The following is a 26,158-nucleotide window of genomic DNA, read 5'->3' on the forward strand; positions in this document are numbered from 1 at the left end:
GGGGGGAGGGGTATATTTTAACATTTTATATTTTAAAATTGTGGCATGTTGTTTAAAAATTGATCATTATTGAAAGCAGCTCTTTGTCAGGAACCTCAGCAGTAGAGCTGGGTGCCACACATTTCATTCAATGACACTTTCCCTATATTTTACTTATTTTGACTGAGAAATGTTTTATTGACAATTTTGATAACCCTTCACTTTTAATCCAGGTCTGTAGTGTGAAATGTTCTCGGCTGTGTTTTTGTTTAAAAATGTTTTCCAAATTGTAGCTGTGTTTAATTCATATCCAGAAAAATATATATTCCAATATAATATACTCAGCATAAACATTTTAAATAGATTCTATATTTTTGGTCCATCCATGACATATTACTAAGTAGCCTATTTACTGTTGTTGATGTGGGTCACTTGCTGTTAGCCAATTCACTTTCTCATACCAGGAGAGCTGAAAGGAACAAGTATTATTCCCTACCTTTTTCACCAAGTCAATTTGAGGCGTTGGTCTACCCTGCTCTTTAATTTTAATTTTTTCCTCGAAAGGAAGACTGGCAAATGGCTTCGCCAAAATTAAATCAGCAATGCTTGGCATCCGTGCGCAGCTTTCTTGCTAGCTGACTAGCCCCCTCAAGTTCAAGTTCAGTCACTCAAATAAACGAAATTTCTGGAACTAAGATAGCAAACTTGACAACACTATATTTACACTTTATTTACAATGAAAATATATACAAGCTAAAAAAGCTGGTAGAAACCGTATGTAATGAATGAAATCGAAATGTAAGCCGATCTCTTACAATACACCACAGCACTTGCGAATCCGCATGGGACTGAACTGAAATTCACCGCTGCCTTTCTATAGTTGAAACGAGCTGTCAGTCAAAGAAAATATCTGGCTGCTTTCACCAATCACCAGTCTCCTCGTGGAAACTGCCATGTCCCTCCCATGTGAGGCTCGGAGTCCGTAGGCAGGCATTTTCGCAGTATTTGTCCAATAACCGTCTTGCATTTTGAGATTGAAAAGCGCATAGCTCCCAAATGCCATTGAAGTCCACTGAGGCTGGGAGTCCGTGAGACTCCGTGGGCGGGCGTTTTCGCAGTATTTGTCCAATAATCTTCTTGCATTTTGAGATTGAAAAGCGCAGAGCTCCCAAATGCCATTGAAGTCCACTGAGGCTGGGCTGCATCGCACTGTCACGAGGGGGAAAAACTCACGCACACATTAAAGTTATAAGGGAATGATTTTGCACTGTAGTGGGTTGAGCACATATATTTCTATGATTCTGGATCTGAAATAGCAATGTTATAAGGTCGGCTATAACATAAGCCTAGTGCAATTCATCCTACACGATGTTCGTCATTTTTAGAGGAGGCTGAGCCTCCCTCGTTGTCTTAGAGCAATCGCCCGTGATACTTTTGTATGCCTTTAGCATCTCTCCAGTATACTTAGAAGTCCCAAATACTAAATAGCTCAGGATGTCAGAGTATCCCAAATCTGGCAGCTGGTTTGCCGAACACTTTTCAAGTGGAATAAATACATTTGTGGGTAAATTAAGAAGAAGCCTTTATTTTTGTCTCACGTACACTCAAGCACAGTGAAATTCCTCCTCTGCATTTAACCCATCTGAAGCAGTGAACACATGCATATACACACAAGTGAGCAATGAGCACACGTACCCAGAACAGTGTGCAGAATAAATAATAAATAAATACGTTTGTGGGTAATATGGATCTGTGATGCCTGCATGTTTCAGCTTTTGGATGTAATGCAATCTGCTGGTATAATCTGAATTTTTAATTGTTTCAGAGAGATTGCAGTGACTGCAGTCGTCTCGATTTTCATTATTAACTGTCACAATTATGTTTCTTTGTTTCCCTGGCAATATGGCAGACACTGTGTGAAAAACAAAAATCTGTGATGTCACTGAAAAGCCTCTATAGATCTTTATTCTGAGGCCCACTTTACACGGGGACGGTCTGAAACAAAAACGCAAAAGTCCGTTTTCGTTCTCACTTTTTTCCGCGTCTACACGACCGTTTTCAAGGAGGAAATCTGCGTCTATATGGTGACGCATAAATGTCTCCGCTATGTCTGCACGCATGCGCAACGTCTTCCGTCTTGTCTGATCTGCACATCTGCGCCGCTGTTCTGTAAAGTTATCCTACCTCTTGGATTTGTCCTACCAAGCCTACTGCGCATGCGCGAAATCCAGGAGGGTAGGAAAATTCAACAGTAATTTTGTCCCACCGATCAGCTGGGCTGATAGAAAATCGGTGAGAATTTCACGCATTTGCCGATTTTTATGTTTTGTGCGTATTGGTCGAGTCTTTGGCCGAGTCAAATAATTTGTAATGACTTGTTTTGAATAATAAAACGGTCTGTATGCGAACTTGCTAGGATAACTTTACAGAACACCAGTCCGGCTGAGGTACTGTAGTGCTCGAGGGAGGAGCAGGAGCAAACCGAAACTCTTTTAATCTACCTTTATTAAGTAACACTCACTCTTGTTTCGCTGAAGAAGAGAAAAGGCAGTGTCCATCTCAGGAAAATAAACCCGTTCGGCTGCTAGTTTTGTTTTTAGTCAGGGGGCCATTTCTGAAAAGGGCTTCCGTTAAGACTTTTGCTGCCATGTCAGGGTACAAGATGACAACCTATTTTTTTTGTAAGAAGGGACCCTCAGGTGAAATTCTACAGTGGTTGTCAGGCTGAAAAAATGATTTTGTGACTTTTAGGAGCTATTTTAGGGGTAAAAAAACGTTATTTTGTGTAACACGCCAAACTACAGAAAATGGTGATTATCTCGGGAACCACAAGGGTTACAGACAAAAACTTGGTATCAAATGAAAGCTGACACTTCTGGGATGTCTGTAGAAGTGTCAGCATGTACATACCTATTACACAATAGGGGGAAAATGGAGCTTGAACATGTAAAAAATCAATCTCTGCCTAAAGTGTACCACTTTATAAAGTTAATATCAGCTTGGAAACACAAGATACAAACTCAAAACCTCTACCAATCAGTACTCCCATCTAGGGGAAAGAGGTGTGCCAAATGTCAGGCATGTATTGTGAAATGGGACAACACTGCACAGGTTTTTAGCATTTATTGACCAGGCGGAAATCTAGACTTCCAATTAAGCCTATACCATTAGGTCCTATTTGACTTAATTCATATACCTGACTGTAAATCCAATTATATTAATAATGATTATAACAATTATAAATGATCTCGGGCGGCACGGTGGTGTAGTGGTTAGCGCTGTCGCCTCACAGCAAGAAGGTCCTGGGTTCGAGCCCCGGGGCCGGCGAGGGCCTTTCTGTGTGGAGTTTGCATGTTCTCCCCGTGTCCGCGTGGGTTTCCTCCGGGTGCTCCGGTTTCCCCCACAGTCCAAAGACATGCAGGTTAGGTTAACTGGTGACTCTAAATTGACCGTAGGTGTGAATGTGAGTATGAATGGTTGTCTGTGTCTATGTGTCAGCCCTGTGATGACCTGGCGACTTGTCCAGGGTGTACCCCGCCTTTCGCCCGTAGTCAGCTGGGATAGGCTCCAGCTTGCCTGCGACCCTGTAGAAGGATAAAGCGGCTAGAGATAATGAGAATGAGATAAATGATCTCAATATGCAACTACTGTACTGTATCAAACTAGTGATTTTATATATAGTGTGTGTGGAATAGAAAACAATAAGTCAACTAATTTTATGTTTTAACCAAAAAGATTGTTTAATAAAAATAAACACACTTTACAAACTTAAAGGAACTTGGACTTCTTTAGGACATCAGAACTTTCATTAGCAGCATGGTAATGTTCATCCAAGCCTGCTGGTAGAAGATTGGTCTGTTGTACTCCGAAGACAATGGAAATTGTATGTTGAAGAAGATGCTGATATCAGAAGACACCTACTGTTTAAGCCATGTCCACATTTTCAAAGTCCTAAACAGGAATTTAATAGAAGAGTTTGGGGTTAATTTTGTTAACACATGCATAACATAAACAGGAATATTATTATTTTGAACATAATATGATAGATATATGATAATGTGATGTGGTTACCTGAGTATTCTTACACCAAGCTGCACTAGCACAACCACATGCCCCACAGCAAAATATCCCACCTCTTCGACATCGACAATGCCTGGTGCTGCACTGAGTCCCACTCTCCTTGCATCCACAGGTCGTCAGCTCCAACGATCTTGCCTGTAACGGTTCTTTGGTTAAAAGCTTGGGTACCAGCACACCATCCTTCATATGCCAACCACAACATGCATAGACTTTCAGGCACAACTTCTTCCACATGATGCAGATCTATTCCTCCAATAATATCATGTCCTGGACACTCCCTGATGTCTGCCCTGATCTTCAATGCTACCCAGTACAGCCAACTCAATATCTGAGCATCCTTGTCAGTTCCACAGCTAGTCATGGTTGCCTCTTGGGTGTCATCCAGTACATTATCTGTTGATTTCTTCATGTTAAGTATGGCAGACTCAGCCGTCATTTCAGGGAATATCATTATGGAATCGGTTGGCTTTCTTGAATGCACAAATAGTGCTTTTCCATCAAGCAACCGGTCGAGCTTTTCTTTAAAACGCTGACGTCTGTAACATCCTGGATCCAAGTCAAAGTCTGCAAGCAGCTTACAATATCTTTCCCAAACTGTCTTCATTGAGTATATTTGACCTCTGGCAAGTCCTGCTCTAAGCTCATCTGCTGCATTTTGTAAACAAATGGAATATGGATCATTTTCTCCTGACGATGTACTCTGGTACTTCCTTAAGAATGCCCTGTAGCAGATAAGATGGTACTTGCCCTCTTCGGCAATCAAGTCATTGACTCCTGCTAGCCTTGGTCGTAATTCTGTGTCTTGCTGAGCTAGGTGAAGAATCTTTTCAGATGTACTCAAGACTTGGATGTTGTGCAGTTTCTCTCTGTGCTTATCCTTCTGACAAAATATACATTTTTCCCAAGTGACTGGAGATACTGATTGTCTAGTGGAGCGGGGGCAGAAGGTGCTTGTCGTTTCCTGTGGTGTACTTGCTTTTTCAAAACTCTTCTTAAGGTGAGAAATGTAAGTAACATTGGTAAAAGCAGCATAGCATGTTTTGTGCCATTTGATTTTGTCTTTTTCTGTGTCTAGGAATGCTTGGATTCGATCCAGAGCATCAGCATATTCCACATCTTTGTATTTTGCTCTTTCACTTGCTCTGACTCTGATACGATTCAGGCCTTCCTCAGATGGTTTTGTTAGCTGCTTCTCTTTCATGTACTTTCCATGGTCTTTTTGACAAATGAAACATTTCTGCCAATTTATACCTCTTGCTATTGGATCTTCTCTGGGTTCTAAGTTTACTGCTCCCTCTGTTTACTGCTCCCTCCATGTTAACTTATCTGAAAAGCGAGGAAATCATTCAACCTTCTTTAGCCTGCTTGTATCTCTTTATATTTCTGTTAGATCTTTTATATCTCAAAAACTATTGATCATTTGAGCTGAGTAATATGCTATGCTAGTTTAAAAGGTTGCCAACACTTATCTAGAAGAATGTAGAAATGAGCATTGTGCAGAAATAAAAATTCCCAGAACACGTGTACACATAAACATATAGTTATTACCAAGGTACATTAGCTTAATTACCTAGCTGTGAAGTTTAGCTTCTTACCTTTTCTGACATGTTGTGGTGGAATCTGAATTGTTGTAGTAGACTATTAGAAATGAGTGAGATGTTATTAATGAATTCCTGTGAAAACACCGTCTGTGATTATCTCCACTGAACCTCTTTCTTCAGGCCTAGCACATCTGTGGTAACAAAACAGTGCACCTGTGGCGCAATACTCCTTTGGTATGTGTGTTATTCACTTTATTAAAGGTTATATTTGCACATAAGATGGATTCTATTGGAAGCATTTTCAAGAGTACTGTAGGGGAATAAGAATAAGGAAACAGAGGTAAATTACATCCCTAGGGGTCAAATATTAATATTTTATAGGTTGTCAGCTTGTACCCTGAGATGGCCGCATTAGTTACAATGTCAGTTTTGGCCCCCTGACTATTTCAGTCTCGGGTTTATGGTTTCACGAGCGGCTTGAATAGGCGGCGCACGTGCGTGTAACTTGGCGACACCAAACTGAGGAGCTCCAGCCGAGCGGGTGAGCAGGAAAACACATCTACTGCATTAAAACACAGAGCAGCTTGAAGGTCCGTTGGATCGATGTAATCAGACATGCTCTTACTTTTTTACTTACTTTCTTACTTCCTGGGCTGGCATGTACAGTATATGACATGTATGACGTAAACGCGTACCCGACGTGAGCAGATCCGAGCAGAGTTTCGCGTATTGGGTAGTTTAGATGGATATGCAACAGGGGCCGTTTTTAACTTATCCACTCTGGAAGGCGTTTTCAATTTTATCCGTTTTTCAGCCTCGGAAACGCCGTCCCCGTGTAGACGAAAGGCACTTCTGATAAAATATTTAGTCGTTTTTATCCGACAGCGTCCTCGTGTAAACGGGCCCTGAGAGTGTAGGAAAGGGGTCAGTGGTGGGTCAGCAGGTTAAAGTGCATATTCTGGACCAATTTTGTGTTGTGGGTTTTTTTTTTTTATGAAAGTATGTCCCTTTACACACTCATCCAGAAAGGTAATTTTGTACAAGGCCATCTGTCTACAGCAGAAAAAAATAAAATAATGCGTCTGGAAAAATCCCAAGGGAGTCTGGATCCAGATTCGTGACGTTATCTGCGGAAGCGCCAGCAGGCTGCATGAGCTTTGCACAGTTTCAGTGCACAGCCTGTGTAGACCAAGCGCTCCCATTTCTCTCTCATTGTCCAGTCTTTTGGAAAACAATGAGTACTAATCCCATCAAGGATTGGTGTTGCTACACCCTCCTATGATACATCTGTTAACCATTTTAATAATTATGCGATAACGTTGAAGAAATGTGCAGAAAACCACCAGGTCGTCTTCTCATAAACAAACCAGCGCTGACATAGGATTCAGAGAGAGGCATCCCGCAGATGACGTCACAAAAATCAATGTTTGCCAGGAAATTCAAATGCCAATTTTTTTCAGAGGCGGACCAATTCGCCTCAAATGGCTTGATTTCATCTGAATTTTTCTGGTATTCTGCAAGGTAAAAAAATTGCAGAGAATGCAGAATGTTACAGATATTTGACCAAAGTTTAATATAAAATAGAATTACATTGACCTTGCTCCTGAATTTACCCGTGATATGCACTTTAAGGCTCTGGGTTACTGATAAGAGGGTCAGAGGTTTGAGCCCCAGCACTGCCTCTGTTAGGCCCTTGGGCAAGGCCATTAAATCTACTGGATCAACCCCACAGCAAAGTGGGGAATAATATGTAAGAAGAACAACAAGATTCTAAGCGTGTGACAGTATGTTTATATGTACATGAAATATATAGCAGAAGCTATGGGTTTTGCTTATCTTTTGTCTAACTTGTGAGATAATAAAGTTATGTTTTGGAAAGTTTAAACATTTCTGAAAAATTCTAATTTATTAATTCTGATGTTATTGGTGTGCAGGACTTACCCACGCTCCTCGTTCAGATAAAGGAGATGTGATCTTCGCCGTGAATGATGTTAATACATATTTGAAATACATAAACTCCATAAAAAATTTCCTTGAGGCTTACAATGATGAAATCCAGCGTGACCAACACAAGTTTGAGGACTGTGGAGGTATAGTAGCATTAATAACTAAAGTGGCCTCAAGTATCTGTTTTTAGTTTCTACATTAATTATATTTTCATGCTTTATATTTAGAATCTAGTGGACTAAAATAAATTCCATAGACTGTAGAAGCAAATGAAAAGACCAGATTATGATCTAAAAATAGATATCAAGACCTGCATGATTGCCATCATAAACTACTGATTTCATAACTCTGATCCCCTTAACTCTTGACTAATTTTTTTATTTATTTACAGTATTTGCTTTTAACCAGTCACTATATCTAGAGTGCTATATCTATCATGTAGATTAGTTAAATCAAAGTTAAACATGAATTTGAAGGACAGACATTTCAGAATTCTGAACACTTTTCAGAATGAGGCATCACATACATGATGCTGTGCCCAATTATTTCCAGGATTGATGTGTTTTGCTTTTTTGTGTCACTTTTTATCCTTTTCCACATAGACCAACCTGGGGGCTATAAGAACAGGGGAGATCTGGATACTGAAATAGGTATTAGGAGGGCATGTCGATTCTCAAAGACACTTCTTGGGCCTTGCTCAGGCACTGAGGACCAGGATTTTGGCTTCAGTGAGGGAAAACCCTGTTTGATTGTCAAACTCAATAGGATTGTGTATTTTAGACCAGAGGTGGGTTTGCTGGATTTCCATGTTGCATTCATTTTCATTGAAAAAAATGTTACATTAAACCAAACCATAGAAATTCTAAAGATAACTAATTACTTATACTACATCGTTCAATACTCTTAGAGGCATGGACTTCATTTTACTGCTGATTGATCCCTGTTTATGACCTTTTTTAGCCCCCACAGTCAAATGAGAGTATCCCAGAGGAAGTCAAGTCCAAAGTCCAACCTAATGTAATACCTCTCCACTGCACAAGTAAGGTAAGTAGAATCTCTTAATTCTTAAGCACAGACAACTCACAGCTCACCACTAACCACCATTATATCCTGTCCTACATACAACCCCAATTCCAAAAAAGTTGGCATACTGTGTAAACTGTAAAGAAAAACAGAATGCAATAATTTGAAATCATGGAAACCCTATATTTCATTGAAAATAGTAAAAAGATCTCATAGCAAATGTTGAAGCTGAGAAATTTTATTGTTTTTTGAAAAATATATGCTCATTTTGAATTTGATGTCTGCAACACACTTTAAAAAAGTTGGGACAGGGGCATGTTTACCACTGTGTTTCATCACCTCTACTTTTAACAACACTCTGTAAACATTTGGGAACTGAGGAGACCAATTGCTGTAGTTTTGAAAGAGAAATGTTGTCCCATTCTTGCTTGATATACAATTTCAGTTGCTCAACAGTTCGGGGTCTCCTTTGTTGTATTTTGCACTTCATAATGTGCCAAATGTTTTAAATGGGAGACATGTCTGGATTGCAGGCAGGCCATTTTAGCACCCTGACTCTTTTACTATGGAGCCATGCGGTTTTAATATGTGCAGAAAGCAGTTTGGCATTGTCTTGCTGAAAGAAGGAAGGCCTTCCCTGAAAAACATTTTGTCTGGATGGCAGCATATTATTCTGAAACGTGTATATATCATTCAGCATTAATGATGCCTTCCCAGATGTACAAGCTACCCATGGCATGTGCACTAATGCACCCTCATACCATCACAGATGCTGGCTTTTGAACTGGACACTGATAACAAGCCAGATGGTCCCTCTCCTCTTTAGCCTGGAGGACATGGTGTCCATGATTTCTAAATAGAATTTCTACTTTTGATTCATCAGACCTCGGGACAATTTTCCACTTTGCCTCAGTCCATCATAAAAGAGCTCGGGTCAAGAGAAGGTGGCAGTATTTCTGGATATTGTTTATATCTGGTTTTAACTTGCATTTGTGGATGCAGTAATAAACTGTTTTCACAGACGATGGTTTCCTCAAGCATTCCTGACCCCATGCAGTGATTTCCAATGCAGACATGTGTCTGCTTTTAATGCAGTGTCTCCTGAGGGCCTGAAGATCACAGGCATCCAATGTCAGTTTTCAGCCTTGTCTCTTGTCTACAGAGATTTCTCCAGATTCTCTGAATCTTTTAATGATATTATGGACCATAGATGATGTGATCCCCAAATTCTTTGCAATTTTACATTGAGGAATGTTATTCTTAAATTGTTGCACTGTTTGCCCATGCAGTTTTTCACTGAGTGGTGAACCCATCCCCATCTTTACTTCTGAGAGATTCAGCCTCTCTGGGATGTTCTTCCCCAATCATGTTACTGACCTGTTGCCAATTAACCAAATTATTATTATTTTTTTATCATTACACAACTTTTTCAGTCTTTTGTTGCCCCTGTCCCAACTTTTTTGAAATGTGTTGCTGACATCAATGTCAAAATGAGCATATATTTTTCAAAAAACAATGAAATTTCTCAGTTTCAACATTTGATATGTTGTCTTTGTACTATTTTCAATGAAATATAGGGTTTCCATGATTTGTAAATCGTCATATTCTGTATTTATGTTTTACACAGTGTCCCAGCTTTTTTGGAATTGGGGTTGTAAGACACAAATGTAGGTTTCAAAGTTAGAATGTTTCTGGAAGGAAGAAAGTTATATTTGATGATTATATGAATTAAAAAAAAAATCTTTCACTGAGTAGCAAAAGAGAAAAGCATTCACTCTGTCATCAGGAACGCCAGAACCATCCCTGGCCAGGAATATAAGAAAGCAAAATTGGTTGTGGGGAAATATAGACAATCAAAGTGGTTGTCCATCATGGGTATTTGTGAGCCCATGTATATGATGGAGGGTGGTTAACTATTTTCCTCTAAGTGTGTTCAGCTGCCCTGTTACATAGCATGAGCAGCAACTGAAAAGTTGTGGTGGCTGGTTTCACATGTCTCAAAGAAAACATGTAGTAGCCCTCACCCTCCCTACTTGGCAGCTGGTAGGTGATAGAAGAGCCAAGTAGCTAGTTGGTAGGAATTGGCAAATAAGGAAATGGGAGAAAATTCTCAACTTGCAATCTTTTAAATGTTTGTAGAAAAAAGAAGAAGAAGTTTTGCTTGGGCCAGTGGCATACTATGGCATTGGAGAAGGCTTCCCTCTCCAGTATTATCCTTACTACGGCAAGCTCCTGCACTCACACTACCTACAGCCTTTGGTGGCCATTCAGTTCTTAAACATAACCTTAAACCAAGATATACGTATTGAGTGCAAAGTGTATGGTGAGAACATACTGCAGAGTGACAAGGATCGTTCCCTGGGGCGTTTTGAAGTTAAAATAAAGGTTATCCACTTTTAACCTCCATTATAAGCACAGAACCTTTAATTTCTCCCAGTTATAAGGCAAAGTAAGAACCATTTTTTTGACTTGAGATATACAACTACCAGACAATTTCCCCAATGGTCTTCCACAGTGTTACTGTGCGGAAGTGTTGATCAATACACAAATGTCTCCTGTCAGAAAGTGGCATAGGATACTTTAGCAGAGGCTTAAAATATTTGAATAATTAGTCTATAATGAACCATAATGTGGGACTTAATGTTATCTGCTTCAATGCAAGATTTTCTGCTTCTGTATAGAGTTAGAATGCAAATGCTTGAAAGACTATCCATAGTTTATTAGGCTATTATAATAATGGTCTATTCGAAAACTTGACTATTCTTTAGAGAAAAAAAAAAGTCAATGATCTAAGGGTCCACCCTGAATCTAGTCCACCCTGAATGCATTCAACACAGTTTATCCCTCTGTTCCTGTATTGCCATCTTGTGTGGCTTTCTTCCATAATAACAGTGCATGATATTTACATTATGTAGGTTGTTTCAAACCAAGCCAAAGCTGGTCTAGCTTTGTTAACTGTGCAATTACAAATTTGTTCTTATTCACTGTCAGCACAAACACTGTACTGTTTACTATTTATTTAAGAGGTTTTAATAAAGACACTATGTTTCTGTTTTCTTTGAAATTAAAGGGAGGGATAATGCTTTTTATTTTTTTTTCTTCTTTCATCATGTGAATTTATGTAAATATTGACTTTAAATGTAATACCTTTTTAATCTGTGTATTGAGGTGTGTGTGTGGGGGGGTGTTTCCCCCTTCCTGCTATGAGGCATAAATCAAAAACAAGGTCTTAGGAAGGCGATACAGTACTGTTGTTGCCCATTATTATTTTTTGCAAGGAATGTGTGTCATAATACCAAAACCATTAAGACAATGTAATATTTAAGATCACTGCAGTGACCCATCTGTAAATGTGTTGAAGTGTGCAATGTCTACCATCAAACATCTGTCATTCCCTTTAATTCTTATGCTGAAATTCCTTAAAAGTACAGCATAAAGATTATTTTAGGTTGTAGAGAAAGTGTAAACATTTTCTCTAAATGTTGAGATGATGTGAACATTGCTTTGGGGGGGAAAAAGCAAATTCCCTGGATGGAATTAACCAAGGTAAAATAAAAGGAAAAACAATGCCTTTGTGTAAGTGTAAATTTTATTCTTGGATTGTTCTGTTGTCCATATTCTGAGAAAAATGGAAACTTTGTTTTTCTTCTTCATCTCGTTCGTTGCCTTGGGCAGCTTCAAAGTGAAACCACCATGAAGTGAAAAAATTATTAATTTGTTCACTATACCATTTCCATTGCGGGTCATGGGGAAGCTGACATCAATCCCAGCCAAGAGGCGAGGTACATCCTGGACAGGCCACCAATCCATCAGAGGACCAACACAGAGAGACAGACAGCCACTCACACACTTATGGGCAATTTAGAGTAGCCAGTTGAACTAATTGAACTATCTATTATCTAAGTATGTTCACGTATACACTCAACACTTGGTTGAGGCTCCTGCCTGTAGCACTGTAACTGCCTTGCATGCCTTTGGACTGTGGGAGGAAATTGGAGTATGCAGAGAAAACCCACACAGGCATGAGGAAAACATGCAAACTCCACATAAAAAGGCCCCAGTCAGCCATGGGGCTCGAGCCCAGAACCACCTTGCTGTAAGGTGACAGTGCTAATCACTGTGCCGCCCTGTGAAAAAATGTTTTATTATGTTCTATTATGTAGCCATGTCATTTAGTGCCATAACAATTACAAGATGTCGAGATAGCCTTTTTGAAACACTGTAACTGCGTGTAGCCCAGCAGCAGCTTGTGACCATAGATTTTGATTGGGCAAGATGACATTAATAACAAAACAGCCTCAAACAAAATCATACTATACTATAGAACCAGAGCAGGTGGGTGGAGCACAGAAGCACGGCAGGCCAGAACTGAGTTCTCAGAAACTTTTATTTTTGGTTCTATAGGTGGCTTTTCAGCTCATTCACTCTCTCCCACACGCGCACACATGCAATCGGGTCGGGAGAGAGCTCCCTTTCTCTGCTCTCTCTCTCCTTTTATAGGGCACGGTCACTGGGGAAGACACACAAACACAGGTTAACTCACATCAGGTGCAGTGATTCTGCCACTTACCTTCCCTGACTCCGCCCTCCATTCACAGACCGACGCTTGACCACGCCCCCACTGCCACATACCCCCACCGCCCGACTCAGGCCGGGGAGCCGTCCGGCCTGCAGCTGACTCCCCCCCCCCGACAGGAGAGGAAATCCGCCACGACCATCTGCGCCCCTGGCCTGTGGACCACCTTGAACTTAAACGGCTGGAGTGCCAGATACCAATGGGTGATCTGCGCGTTGGCATCCTTCATGCGGTGGAGCCACTGGAGGGGGGCATGGTCCGAACAAAGGGTCAAAGGGTGTCCCAGTAGGTAGTAGCGGAGGGCGAAGACCACCCACTTGATGGCGAGGCACTCCTTTTCTATGGTGCTGTACCAGCCCTCACGCACCGACAGCTTCCGGCTGATGTACAGCACTGGACGATCCTCCCCCTTCACCTCCTGGGACAGAACAGCCCCCAGCCCTCTGTCCGACGCTTCTGTCTGCAAAACAAAGAGGAGAGAAAAGTCAGTGGAGTATAACAGTGGCCCCCCACACAGTGCAGCCTTTACGTCAGAGAAAGCCCGCTGGCATTGCTCCGTCCACTGGACCGGATCTGGTGCCCCCTTTTTAGTGAGATCAGTCAGCGGGCTGGTGATGTCCGAATAATTAGGTATAAACCTACAATAGTAGCCAGCCAGCCCCAGGAGCTGTCTCACCCCCTTTTTGGTCTTGGGCCTCAGGCAGGCCGCAATCGCTGCTGTCTTATTAATTTGGAGACGCACCTGCCCATTGGCCAAGTGGAAGCTCAGATACCGTACTTCCACCCGCCTAATCGCACACTTCTTCGGGTTGGCTGTGAGACCCGCTCGCCTCAGTGACCTAAGGACGTCCCTTAGATGTTTTAGGTGTCGCGGCCAGTCATTACTATAAATAATGATGTTGTCCAAGTATGCGGCCGCGTAGGTGGCGTGGGGGTGGAGGACCCTATCCATAAGCCGCTGGAATGTAGCGGGCGCCCCAAACAGCCCAAAAGGAAGTGTGACAAACTGGTGTAAGCCAAACGGTGTGGAAAAGGCCGTTTTCTCTTGGGATAATGGAGTCAAGGGGATCTGCTAATATCCTTTTGTCAAATCCAGTGTCAAATAAAAATGAGCCGTGCCTAGTCAATCAAGCAACTTATCAATACGAGGCATTGGGTACACATCGAATTTAGACACTGCGTTGACTTTTCTATAGTCCACACAGAACCGGACCGACCCATCGGCCTTGTGAACTAAGACCACTGGGCTGCTCCAGTCACTGTGGGACTCCTCAACAATGCCCATTTCGAGCATGGCCTCGAGTTCTTCCCGAACCACCTTTTTTTGTGTTCGGGCAGTCTGTAAGGGTGGCTGCGCACTACCACCCCCGGGGGTGTCTCAATGTGGTGTTCTATGAGATGGGTGCGGCCGGGCAGGGGCGAGAATACGTCAGGAAATTCTGTCTGCAACTGGGCGACCTCCGTGAGTTGGGTCGGAGAGAGGTGGTCTCCACAGGGGACAGGAGCGGTGGGCGATGTCAATTTTACTTTTTGAACCTCCGGCCCCAGCTCCGCCTTCTCTGGAACCACCGACACCAATGCCACGGGGACCTCCTCATTCCAAAGTTTTAACAGATTGAGGTGGTAAATCTGTAACGCCCCACCCTGTCCGTTCGCCGCACCTCATAGTCGACGTCTCCGACTCGCCATGTGCCCTCAAAGGGTCCTTGCCACCTGGCGATCAATTTGGAGCTCGACGTGGGCAACAACACAAGTACTTTAACTCTCGCTGTGAATTCCCTAAGGTGCGTGCCCCTGTCGTACAGATGGACTTGACGTTCTTGGGCCTGCCGCAAATTCTCCTGGGTTAGGTGCGTGAGGGTGTGGAGTTTGGCGCGCAGGTTGATAACGTATTGAATTTCATTTTTGCTTGTTGACGGTCCCTCCTCCCAATTTTCACACAGCACATCTAAAATGCCACATGGCTTACGCCCGTATAATAATTCAAACAGGGAGAACCCCGTGGAGGCTTGTGGGACCTCTCGCACTGCGAGTAACAGGGGCTTGAGCCATTTATCCCAGCTGCATTGTGTCCTCGCTTACAAATTTTCGAATTACCGTATGTTCTCGAGGGTGCAGTTGAACCGTTCGACTAAGCCATCCGTTTGTGGGTGATAAACGCTGGTGCAGATAGGCTTAATTCCCAGTAACCCATACAGTTCACGCAGTGTGCGTGACATAAACGTAGTGCCTTGATCAGTCAGAATCTCTTTGGGGATTCCGACTTGGGAGATAACACGGAAGAGTGCTTCCGCAATACTGCATGCTGAGATATTGCGAAGAGGCACTGCTTCCGGATATCGCGTTGCATAGTCCACCAGAACTAAAATAAAGCGATATCCTCGTGTTGACCGATTTAATGGCCTGACGAGATCCATCCCAATTCTTTTGAATGGGGTCTCGATTAATGGCAGAGGGTGCAAAGGCAAAGGGTGCAATTTATATTCCCGGTGGCTCTTTGGGATCAAAAGCTGTGTTATCGGTTCCTTCATCTGAGTGCCCTGCGTCACTCAGTATAACCTATCCTTAATAATGGAGAAATAGGGGAAGGACGGGGTGGCGTTTGGCTGGAGCATTTGACCATCGATTGCTCTCACTTGGTCAAACGCATGTCATTTAGTGCTATAATAATTACAAGATGTCGAGATAGCCTTTTTGAAACACTGTAACTGCGTGTAGCCCAGCAGCAGCTTGTGACCATAGATTTTGATTGGGCAAGATGACATTAATAACAAAACAGCCTCAAACAAAATCATACTATACTGTAGAACCAGAGCAGGTGGGTGGCGCACAGAAGCACGGCAGGCCAGAACTGAGTTCTCAGAAACTTTTATTTTTGGTTATATAGGTGGCTTTTCAGCTCATTCACTCTCTCCTACACGCACACATGCATTTTGGTCAGGAGAGAGCTCCCTTTCTCTGCTCTCTCTCTCTCTCTCCTTTTATAGGGCACGGTCACTGGGGAAGACACACAAACACAGGTTAACTCACATCAGGTGCAGTGATTCTGCCACTTACCTTCCCTGACTCCGCTCTCCATTCACAGACTGATGCTTGACCACGCCCCCGCTGCCACATATGCTAGAATTGTGGTCAGAAATGTACATACATTAACCATGAACATGAATGTCATGGCAATATTGGGCTTTCAATGATTTCTTTAAACTGTTCTTTTTCAGGGGAGAATGGTTGTACAACATACTAGTGCATCTCAAACAATTTAGAATATCATGAAAAAGTTTTTTTTAATTTGAATTCAAAAAGGTAAACTTTCATATATTCTATATTCATTACACAAAGTGAAATATTTCAGTCTTTTTTATTTTTTTAAATTTTGATGTTTATGGTTTATAGCTCAGGAAAATCAGAAATCCTGTATCTCAGAGTATTATAATATTTCCTAAGATCAATCAAGAAAGGATTTACAAGACAGAACTGTCCAACTTCTGAAAAAAATATGTTTATTTATACACTCGATACTTGGTTGGGGCTCCTTTACCATGAACTACTGCATCAATGCGCCATGGCATGAAGGAAATAAGCTGGGGGCACTGCTGAGGTGCTATTGAAGCCCAGGTTGCTTTGATCACGACCTTCAGCTTGTCTGTATTTTTGAGTTGGGTGTTTCTGATCTTCCTCTTGATAATACCTCATATTTTCAGGCCTGCAATACATTCCAAAAAAGTTAGGATGGGAAAAATTTAGGGCTAGTAATGAGGTAAAACAAGTAAATAATGATTTGATTTGAAACAGGTGATGTAAACAGGTGATTGTAATCATGATTTGGTACAAAAGTAGTATCCAAGAAAGGCCTAGTCTTTGAGGAGCAAAGATGGGCTGAGGAGCTTCAGTTTGTCAACAAATGCATGAGAAAATTATGGAAAAACAATGTTCCTCAAAGAACATTGTAAGACAGGAAGGGATTTGGATATTGCACCTTTTGTGGTGCATAATATCATGAAATGATTCAAGAAATTTGGAGGAATTTTGGTGTGTAAAGGGCAGGGGTGGAAGCCTAAGCTGAGCACCTGTGATGTCTGGTCCCTTAGAGGTGACTGAGGGAACAGTCATTTATTGATGACTGATATAACCATGTGGGCTCAGGTTTACAGTGGTAAACCTTTGTCAAGCACTACAATATGGAATTATACCTATGAATACCAGTTAAAACTTTATGGTGCAAAAAGGAAGCCTCATGTTCACGGTATCCAGAAGTGCTGTCGACTTCTCTGGGCTTGGAGGCATCTGAGATGGACCATCACACAGTGGAAATGTATTGTGGCCAGACGAAAGATGAATCAGTATTCCAGGTCATTTTTGGAAGAAATGGATGCTGTGTGCTCTGGACCAAAGACGAAAAGGACCATTCAGACCGTTACCAGCAAAAAGTACAAAACCCAGGGTCTGTCATGGGTTGTGTCAATGACTTTAGAAAAGGTAAATCACACTTCTGTGATGGTAGCATTAATGCAGAAAAGTACATTGAGATTTTGCAGCAACATATGCTGCTGTCAAGATGACATCTTTTTCAAGGACACCCATACATATTTCAAGAAGACAATGCAAAACCATATTCCAAAGGAATGGCTGCAGAAGAAGAGCTTGCTGGACTGGACTGCCTGCAGTTCTGACCTGTCCCCAATAGAGAATGTGTGGCAAATTCTGAAACAAAAAATGCAACAATCGGCGGCACGGTGGTGTAGTGGTTAGCGCTGTCGCCTCACAGCAAGAAGGTCCGGGTTCGAGCCCCGTGGCCGGCGAGGGCCTTTCTGTGCGGAGTTTGCATGTTCTCCCCGTGTCCACGTGGGTTTCCTCTGGGTGCTCCGGTTTCCCCCGGACATGCAGGTTAGTTTAACTGGTGACTCTAAATTGACCATAGGTGTGAATGTGAGTGTGAATAGTTGTCTGTGTCGATGTGTCAGCCCTGTGATGACCTGGCGACTTGTCCAGGGTGTACCCCGCCTTTCGCCCATAGTCAGCTGGGATAGGCTCCAGCTTGCCTGCGACCCTGTAGAGCAGGATAAAGTGGCTAGAGATAATGAGATGAGATGAGAAATGCAACAATGGCAACCCCATACTGTTGTCCAGCTTAAGACCCGTTTGCAGGAAGAATGGGACAAAATAACACCTGGAACATTTCATCACTTGGTGTCTTCAGTCCATAAACATCTTAGAAGTTTTGTGAGAAGGAATGGCAACATTACAAAGTGGTAAATGTTTTACAGTCCCAACTTTTTTGAAATGTGTTGCAAGAATCAAAATTTAAAAAATAAAATTAAATCCATACAAATGCTATTGTATTGTTTTCAGTGCAATGCAGGTCAAAGATTATTTACAAATCATTGTTTTCAGTTTTAATTTTAATTTCAACATACCATCCCAACTTCTTCTGATTTGGAGGTGTAGAGTGTATGAACCCAGTAGTGGATTGACTAAAAAAACTTTGGGTTTTAGGAAATCAACACTGGGTTAAAATTATACAAACACCCACAGATTAAACTGCTCTAGAGCCAAAATGCTTCTGAAATAAATATAGTCAAACTTTACTAACTGTGGGTCACTGAAAATGAAAATGAAGCTTAAAACTGTTCATTGGCTCTAGTTTTCAAGATATGCTACTGGATCAGTATATACATGAACCTTGACATGGGAATAACAGAGGTTATGCAAGTTATAAAGCAGGGGTGTCAAACCTGATCCATAAAGGGCCTTGTGGCTGCAGGTTTTTATTCCAGCCATGCAGCAGCACACCTGACTTGGCTCATTCAATCAACTGAACTGTCTTCACACAGTCAAATACTTGCAGCCACACCCACCCTTGATTAAAGGGTGGGTGTGTCAGTTGATTGAATAAGCCAAATCAGGGTGCTGCTGCATGGCTGGAATGAAAACCTGCAGCCACATGGCCCTTTATGGATCAGGTTTGACACCCCTGTTATAAAGGGAAGGTTTCTCAATTTAAACCAGAAATGACTAAAAATACATAGTCACTTTATATATAAATAAAACAGTTATTCAATAAAATCAAGTCGTACATGAGCTGATAGCTGACGAGGTGTGTAGCGCCAAGTAGGCTATCATGTACAACAAAATTGAGTGGAATAATTGTTTTATTCTATTCACACTCACTGGATTTTGAGAAACAGCATTTTTATTTTTTGCAAATTTGATCAATAAAATCTTTATACAAAACGTCTGACAAAATCGTTTCTGCCTAGAATGTAAACAAACCGGTGAAATGTCAGTAGCAATTTGTGAAAAATGCGATAATCATAATTCTTGAAAAATAAAAAACATGTTCTTACCATCAAATACTTTCATTCCATATTTTGTTGCCTTTTTTTGGGGGGAGGGGGGTTGTTTTTGAGTAGAGTTTCTATTTCGTCCTTGGTTGGTTCTGCAACACACTCTGCCATTTTGTTTTTCTATACTCATGGTATATGAGCTGATTGGTTGCTCTACTACTAGGCTATCAGAACGTGCAATTGCTCATATTCAGTGAAATAAATAAATATATATATATATATTCAGCTGGATAGTACAGTGGTAATGCTCACTGACTATGACGCAGGAGATCGGGGTTCAAATCCCGGTCGGGGCAAAACATCATCCAGTAAGGGTCCTTAGGCAAAACCCCTCATGATATATCAGCCTACCTCAGGAATGAGTGAAAACATAACTGATAGAGTCATACCGGCTCAGACGTCGCCCGGGTCAACAAGGTCTGCGTCAGTTGCTAGGGAACCAGGGCAAACTGATGAGAAATGGGCTACTGGAACAAGACATCGATGGACGAGGACAGAAAATACGGATTTGCTGGAATGCTACTATACAAGCAATCCCAGAGAGAGGGGATACATGCAGAGAATGTGGGACCATTGGATACTTCGAAACCCACAATCAAGGCTAACAAAGAAACAGCTATTAGCCCAGTGTTCCAACATCCATAATCGAAATCTGCTATCACAACTAGAGATTAATGAAATACAACAACGATGCTACGGCAAGGGGGAGCCAGGAAGACAGGTCAGCGGGGAGATGTCATCATCCCCACAACCAGAGATTGGGTACCAAGCCCCAACAGCTAACAGCCTCAACACAAGAGCTGCTGACCTGAGAAGGAAGATCGTGACCCAACTGGAAACCTGGAGCCCCCGACAAATACCGAAGCTGAGTTGCCAAGTACCTTCAGAAGATCTACTAGTAGATGTGAATGCTGCTCTGAAGACAATCTCCACAAGAACCATCACTGAGACCAACAAGCTGATACACAGTACAGCAACAGTAATCATGGAGATGCTTGGACACAAGGTGGGCTCGGGACATAACAAACAGTATCCACCATGGAAGAGACGAGTAGAGGCCAAGATAAAGGCAGCAAGGAGAGAAGTTAGCCAGCTAGCTGAACTACAGAAAGGGAACATGGTGAATAAAGGGGCGCCCAGGAAGTACAACTCACTCTCCATACCAGAGGCACTCGAAACTGCCAAACAGCGACTAACAGCTCTGGCCACCCGGTTGAGGAGATACACCAAGGAAGGAGAGGCCAGGAGAATAAACAAGCTGTTCTCCACTGAACCAGCCAAGGTGTACTCTCAGTGGCAGGGAAACAACAACTGGTCAGACCCACCAAGAGCTGAGGTGGAAAAATACTGGAAAGACATATGGGAAAGAAAGGCATCACACAACACCGATGCCCAATGGTTAGTGGACCTAAGAGCTGACCACAGCAACCTCCCAGAACAAGAACCAGTAACCATCTCAATGGCAGACGTCCAAGAAAGAGTGTCAAAGATGAAGAGCTGGACAGCACCAGGCCCCGATATGATCCATACGTACTGGCTGAAGAAGCTAACTGCACTCCATGAACGCCTAGCAGCACAGATGAACCAGCTGCTGAGGGATGGAACCCACCCAGAATGGCTAACCCAAGGCAGGACAGTCCTAATCATGAAGGACCCCCAGAAGGGACCCATCCCATCCAACTACCGGCCAATTACCTGTCTCTGCACAACATGGAAGGCCCTGTCAGGCATCATTGCGGCAAAAATGAGTAAGCATGTGGCTCAATACATGAGCGAGGCACAGAAAGGAATTGGCAGTAACACCAGAGGAGCCAAGCACCAGCTACTGGCCGATAGAACAGTCGCCCGAGACTGTAAGAAGAGACAGACCAACCTGTGCACTGCCTGGATTGACTACAAGAAAGCCTACGACTCAATGCCACACACATGGATACTGGAATGTCTGGAACTGTATAAGATCAACAGGAACCTAAGGACCTTCATACAGAACTCAATGGAAATGTGGAAGACAACCCTAGAGGCCAACTCAAAACCCATTGCCCAAGTCAACATCAAGTGCGGCATATACCAAGGAGATGCGCTATCACCACTGCTGTTCTGCATAGGCCTGAACCCCCTCAGTCAGATCATCACGAAGAGCGGCTACGGGTACCGATTCCGTAGTGGGGCAACAATCAGCCACCTGCTCTACATGGATGACATCAAGCTGTATGCCAGGAACGAGCGAGAAATAGACTCGCTGATCCACACCACCCGGATCTACAGCGATGACCTAGGGATGTCATTCGGATTGGACAAGTGTGGCCGGATGGTCTCAAAGAGAGGCAAGATGATCCGGACTGAAGGGATTGACCTACCAGAGGGCAACATAGGTGATATCCAAGACAGCTACAAGTACCTTGGCATCCCACAGGCTAATGGAAACCATGAAGAGGCCACAAGGAAGTCAACCACAGCCAAATACCTCCAGAGAGTAAGGCAGGTCCTGAAAAGTCAGCTGAATGGTAAAAACAAGGTCCGAGCCATCAACATGTACGCACTACCAGTCATCAGATACCCCGCTGGTATCATAAACTGGCCAAAGGAGGAGATAGAAGCCACAGATATCAAGACTAGAAAGCTCCTCACCATGCATGGAGGGTTCCACCCCAAGTCCAGCACCCTGAGACTATACACTAAGCGGAAAGAGGGAGGCCGAGGGCTAGTGAGCGTCAAGACCACGGTCCAGGATGAAACATCGAAAATCCGAGAATACATCAGAAAGATGGCCCCAAAGGATGAACTACTAAGTGAATGTCTCAGGCAGCAGAACCCTGATGAGAGTGCAGAGGAGGAGGAGGAACAGACAACCTGGAGAGACAAACCCCTACATGGCATGTACCACCGTCAGATAGAGGAAGTGGCTGATATCAAGAAATCCTACCAGTGGCTGGATAATGCAGGACTGACAGACAGCACAGAGGCACTAATCATGGCAGCACAAGAACAGGCCATAAGCACAAGAGCCATAGAGGCCAGGATCTACCAGAGTAGATCAGACCCAAGATGCAGACTGTGCAAAGAAGCCCCTGAAACAGTCCAGCACATAGTAGCAGGGTGTAAGATGCTAGCTGGATCAGCGTACATGGAGAGGCACAACCAAGTGGCTGGGATAGTATACAGGAACATCTGCAACCAGTATGGAATAGAAATACCCAAGTCCCAATGGGCCATACCACAGAAGGTGGCTGAGAACAACCACGATTGAGCCAAGATTCTGTGGGACTTCAGCTTCCAGACTGACAAACAGATCCTGGCTAACCAACCGGACATAGTGGTGGTGGACAAAGAGCAGAAGAGGGTGGTGGTGATAGATGTGGCGATCCCAGCTGACGCCAACATCAGGAAGAAGGAACATGAGAAACTTGAGAAGTATCAAGGGTTGAAAGAGCAGCTGGAACGGATGTGGAAGGTCAAAGATTGCGTGGTCCCCGTGGTAGTGGGGGCACTTGGGGCAGTAACCCCCAAACTGGGAGAGTGGCTCCAGCAAATCCCAGGAACAATATCTGAAGCCTCAGTCCAGAAGAGCGCAGTCCTAGGAACATCGAAGATACTGCGCAGAACCCTCAAACTCCCAGGCCTCTGGTAGAGGACCCGAGCTTGAGGATGACATGGATACCACCCCCCCGCCGGGGGTGAGAAGGAGATTTTTTTTTAATATATATATATAATTGGGTTTTTTGCCATTTGTTTCATAATAAATTTTATTTATAGAACCTTTTTGATGATTTTCTAAAGTGTTATAAAGAGAACAGGTGAAATATTATGTAAAGCAACCATAAATGCATGAAGAGACCTTGGTTTACAAGTTACAGTTAAAACACTATTATCTATACAATGTACATAGGTTTAAAAACTAAATCTCCCAATGACTTGCACTTGTCAAACAATCCCTTTTTATGGTGGCACAGAGAAGCTACCAGCTGTAGATCACTAACAGGAAGTTAAGAGGCCTTGGCAAGCTAAAATACATTTTTAAACTACATTTTAGTTTCATTTAAGACATTTTAATAATTAACCCAGTGGTGCTAAAATTTTCAGAATTTGCTGAGGGACCAAATATTTGGTGTGCTGTTGTGTATTTTTGACCCTGCGTTGATTTCAGAAAACCCAAAACCTGTGCACCAATTTGTTTTTTTTTAATTAAAGATGTATGTTCTACAATCATTCTTACCCAGAAAAAGAACAACAGTTCAAAGAAATCTTTGAAAGTCCAATATTGCCATGACATTTATATCCATGGTGAGTGTATGTAAACTTCTGAGTGTGACTGTCTAAGCTACTATCTAATGATGTTAGAGTAACCCCAAAAAAGGCAGTTGAGAATCACCAACATTTCTCATTAGCACACAGTTTATCAGCTCATTTTGAGTGGTTTTAGATATACCTTTTTGTAACACTTCCCCAGTTTGGGGAAATGAGGAAATGGGAGATAGGCTTGTGACAACTCAAGGTGCATTTTATTTTGCTGGCCTTCAGTTTTCAGCAACTGCTATTTTACTCTGTACACACACACACACACACACACACACACACACACACACACAGAGCACTGGGTTGTTCAGCTCTCTGGTTACTGGCTTCTCTCTGCAAGAACACAAAAGACACAAATAAATAAATTGCCAGTAATCCAACACAGGTGAGACTCCTCACATGTTACCTGTTGGTTGTACTTGCGCCTTCACCATCCACAGGTGATGCTCGACCATGCGCCCGCTGCCACATACCCCCACTGCCTGACTCAGGTCGGGGAGCCATACGGCCAGCAGCTGAATCCCCCCCGCATGGGAGAGGTATTCTCTTAGAAGTAGAGAGAGTCTGAGTCTCTCTGAAGTAAAGATGAGGAGGGCTTCACCACTCTGTGAAAGACTGCATGGGCTAACAGTGCAACAATTTGTGAATAACGTTCCTCAATATTAGAATTTGGGGATCACAGTATATTTGGTACATATTATCATTAAAAGATTCAGAGAATCTGGAGAAATCTTTGTATGCAAGGGACAAGGCTGAAAACGAACATAGGACGCCCATGATCTTCGGGCCCTCAGGTGACACTGCATTAAAAACAGACATGATTCTGGAGTGGAAATCAATGCATGGACTCAGGAACACTTCCAAAAACTATTGTCTGAGAAAACAGTTCATTACTACATCCACAAATGCAAGTTAAAACCAAATATAAAACAATATGCAGAAACACTGCTGCCTTCTCTGCAAGCTCATTTATGGTAGACTGAGGTGAAGTGGAAGACTGTCCTGTGGTCTGACGAATAAAAGTTTGAAATTCTTTTTGGAAATCATGGACACTACATCCTCTGGGCTAAAGAGAAGATGGATCATCTGGTTTGTTATCAGTGCATGGTTCAAAAACCAGCATCTGTAATGGTATGGGGGTGTATTTTGCACATAGCATTTTTAGCTTGCACATCTGGGAAGGCACCATTAATGCTGAACAATATATATATAGGTTTTGGAGCAACACACCGCCATCCAGATGACATCTTTTTCAGGGAAGGCCTTGCTCATTTCAGCAAGACGATGCCAAACTACATGGTGCATGTATTACAATTGCATGGCTCCATAGTAAAAGAGTCCGGGTGCTAAGCTGGCCTGCCTACAGTCCAGACCTGTCTCACATTGAAAACATTTGGCACATTATGAAGCGCAAAATAAGAAAGGTCTGTTGAACAACTGAAATTGTATATCAGGTAATAATGGAACATTTCACTTTCAGAACTATAGCAATTGGTTTCCTCAGTTCCCAAACGTTTACGTACATAGTGTTGTTAAAAGTAGCGGTGATGCAACACAGTGGTAAACATGACCCTGTCCCAGCTTTTTTAAAGCTGTTGCTGGCATTAAATTCAAAATGAGCATATATTAAAGAAAACAATAAAATTACTCAGTTTCAACATTTGATATGTTGTCTTTGTACTATTTCCAACAAAATATAGGGTTTCTGTGATTTGCAAATCATTGTATTCTGCTTTTTCTTCTGTTTTGCATAGCTTCCCAACTTTTCGGAATTGGGGCTGTAAATTATCTCTGTTCATAGCTGATGCTCGACCACACCCTCACTGCCAGATCTTTGTTTAACTATGTTTCATACAGCAAGTGTATTTACTGTCATAGTGTGCAATAACATTAGTCAAGGTTTCAGCAAAATTTCCAGCCCATCTATCTCAAAACTCTCACAAAGGCCTGAAATGCCCCCCCCCCCAATAAATAAATAAATAAATAAATTTCAATTCACGGATTGGAAAAGGGAGACAAATCTTTTTTTTTTCTATTTCGTCAGCCTATATGTTAGGAAACAAGGCCACTGTGGTGCACCCACATTTCTATCATACGGACATTATATACTCCATAATCTTTCCACAATGTGTAATTAACATCTAAAAAGGGTGAAATTTGTGGCAAGAGTGTCTAAAAGCACTGTCAGACAGGAGGAGATAGTTCAAACATCTGAGTTTGTGAGTAAGGAGTTTGCCTAGGAATTAAAGTGTCATGAATAGGGTTGCATCAGTGGCGGCTGCTGGTTTTTAAAACAGGGGAAGCCCATTTTATGTATTCATCGTAAAACCTGTAGGCCGGATATCAAAGTATAGAAAGGTGTGCCCCATTAGCAT

The 26,158-nt window shown here is 42.5% G+C and overlaps 1 protein-coding gene across 1 annotated transcript in view; it reads left to right on the forward strand.

Moving 5' to 3' along the window:
- The window catches only part of atp1b1b (ATPase Na+/K+ transporting subunit beta 1b), a 33,665-nt gene extending 22,527 nt beyond the window's left edge, over window positions 1-11,138 (forward strand). Inside the window, exons 3-6 of the mRNA XM_060899464.1 lie at window positions 7,535-7,690; window positions 8,150-8,334; window positions 8,508-8,591; window positions 10,710-11,138. Coding sequence (XP_060755447.1) covers window positions 7,535-7,690; window positions 8,150-8,334; window positions 8,508-8,591; window positions 10,710-10,970 — 686 coding nt within the window. The 3' untranslated portion in view covers window positions 10,971-11,138. The remainder of the gene's footprint in view (window positions 1-7,534; window positions 7,691-8,149; window positions 8,335-8,507; window positions 8,592-10,709) is intronic.
- The last annotated feature ends 15,020 nt before the right edge of the window (window positions 11,139-26,158 follow it).

Source organism: Neoarius graeffei, chromosome 18 (assembly GCF_027579695.1).
Source record: "Neoarius graeffei isolate fNeoGra1 chromosome 18, fNeoGra1.pri, whole genome shotgun sequence".
Classification (NCBI taxonomy): domain Eukaryota; kingdom Metazoa; phylum Chordata; class Actinopteri; order Siluriformes; family Ariidae; genus Neoarius; species Neoarius graeffei.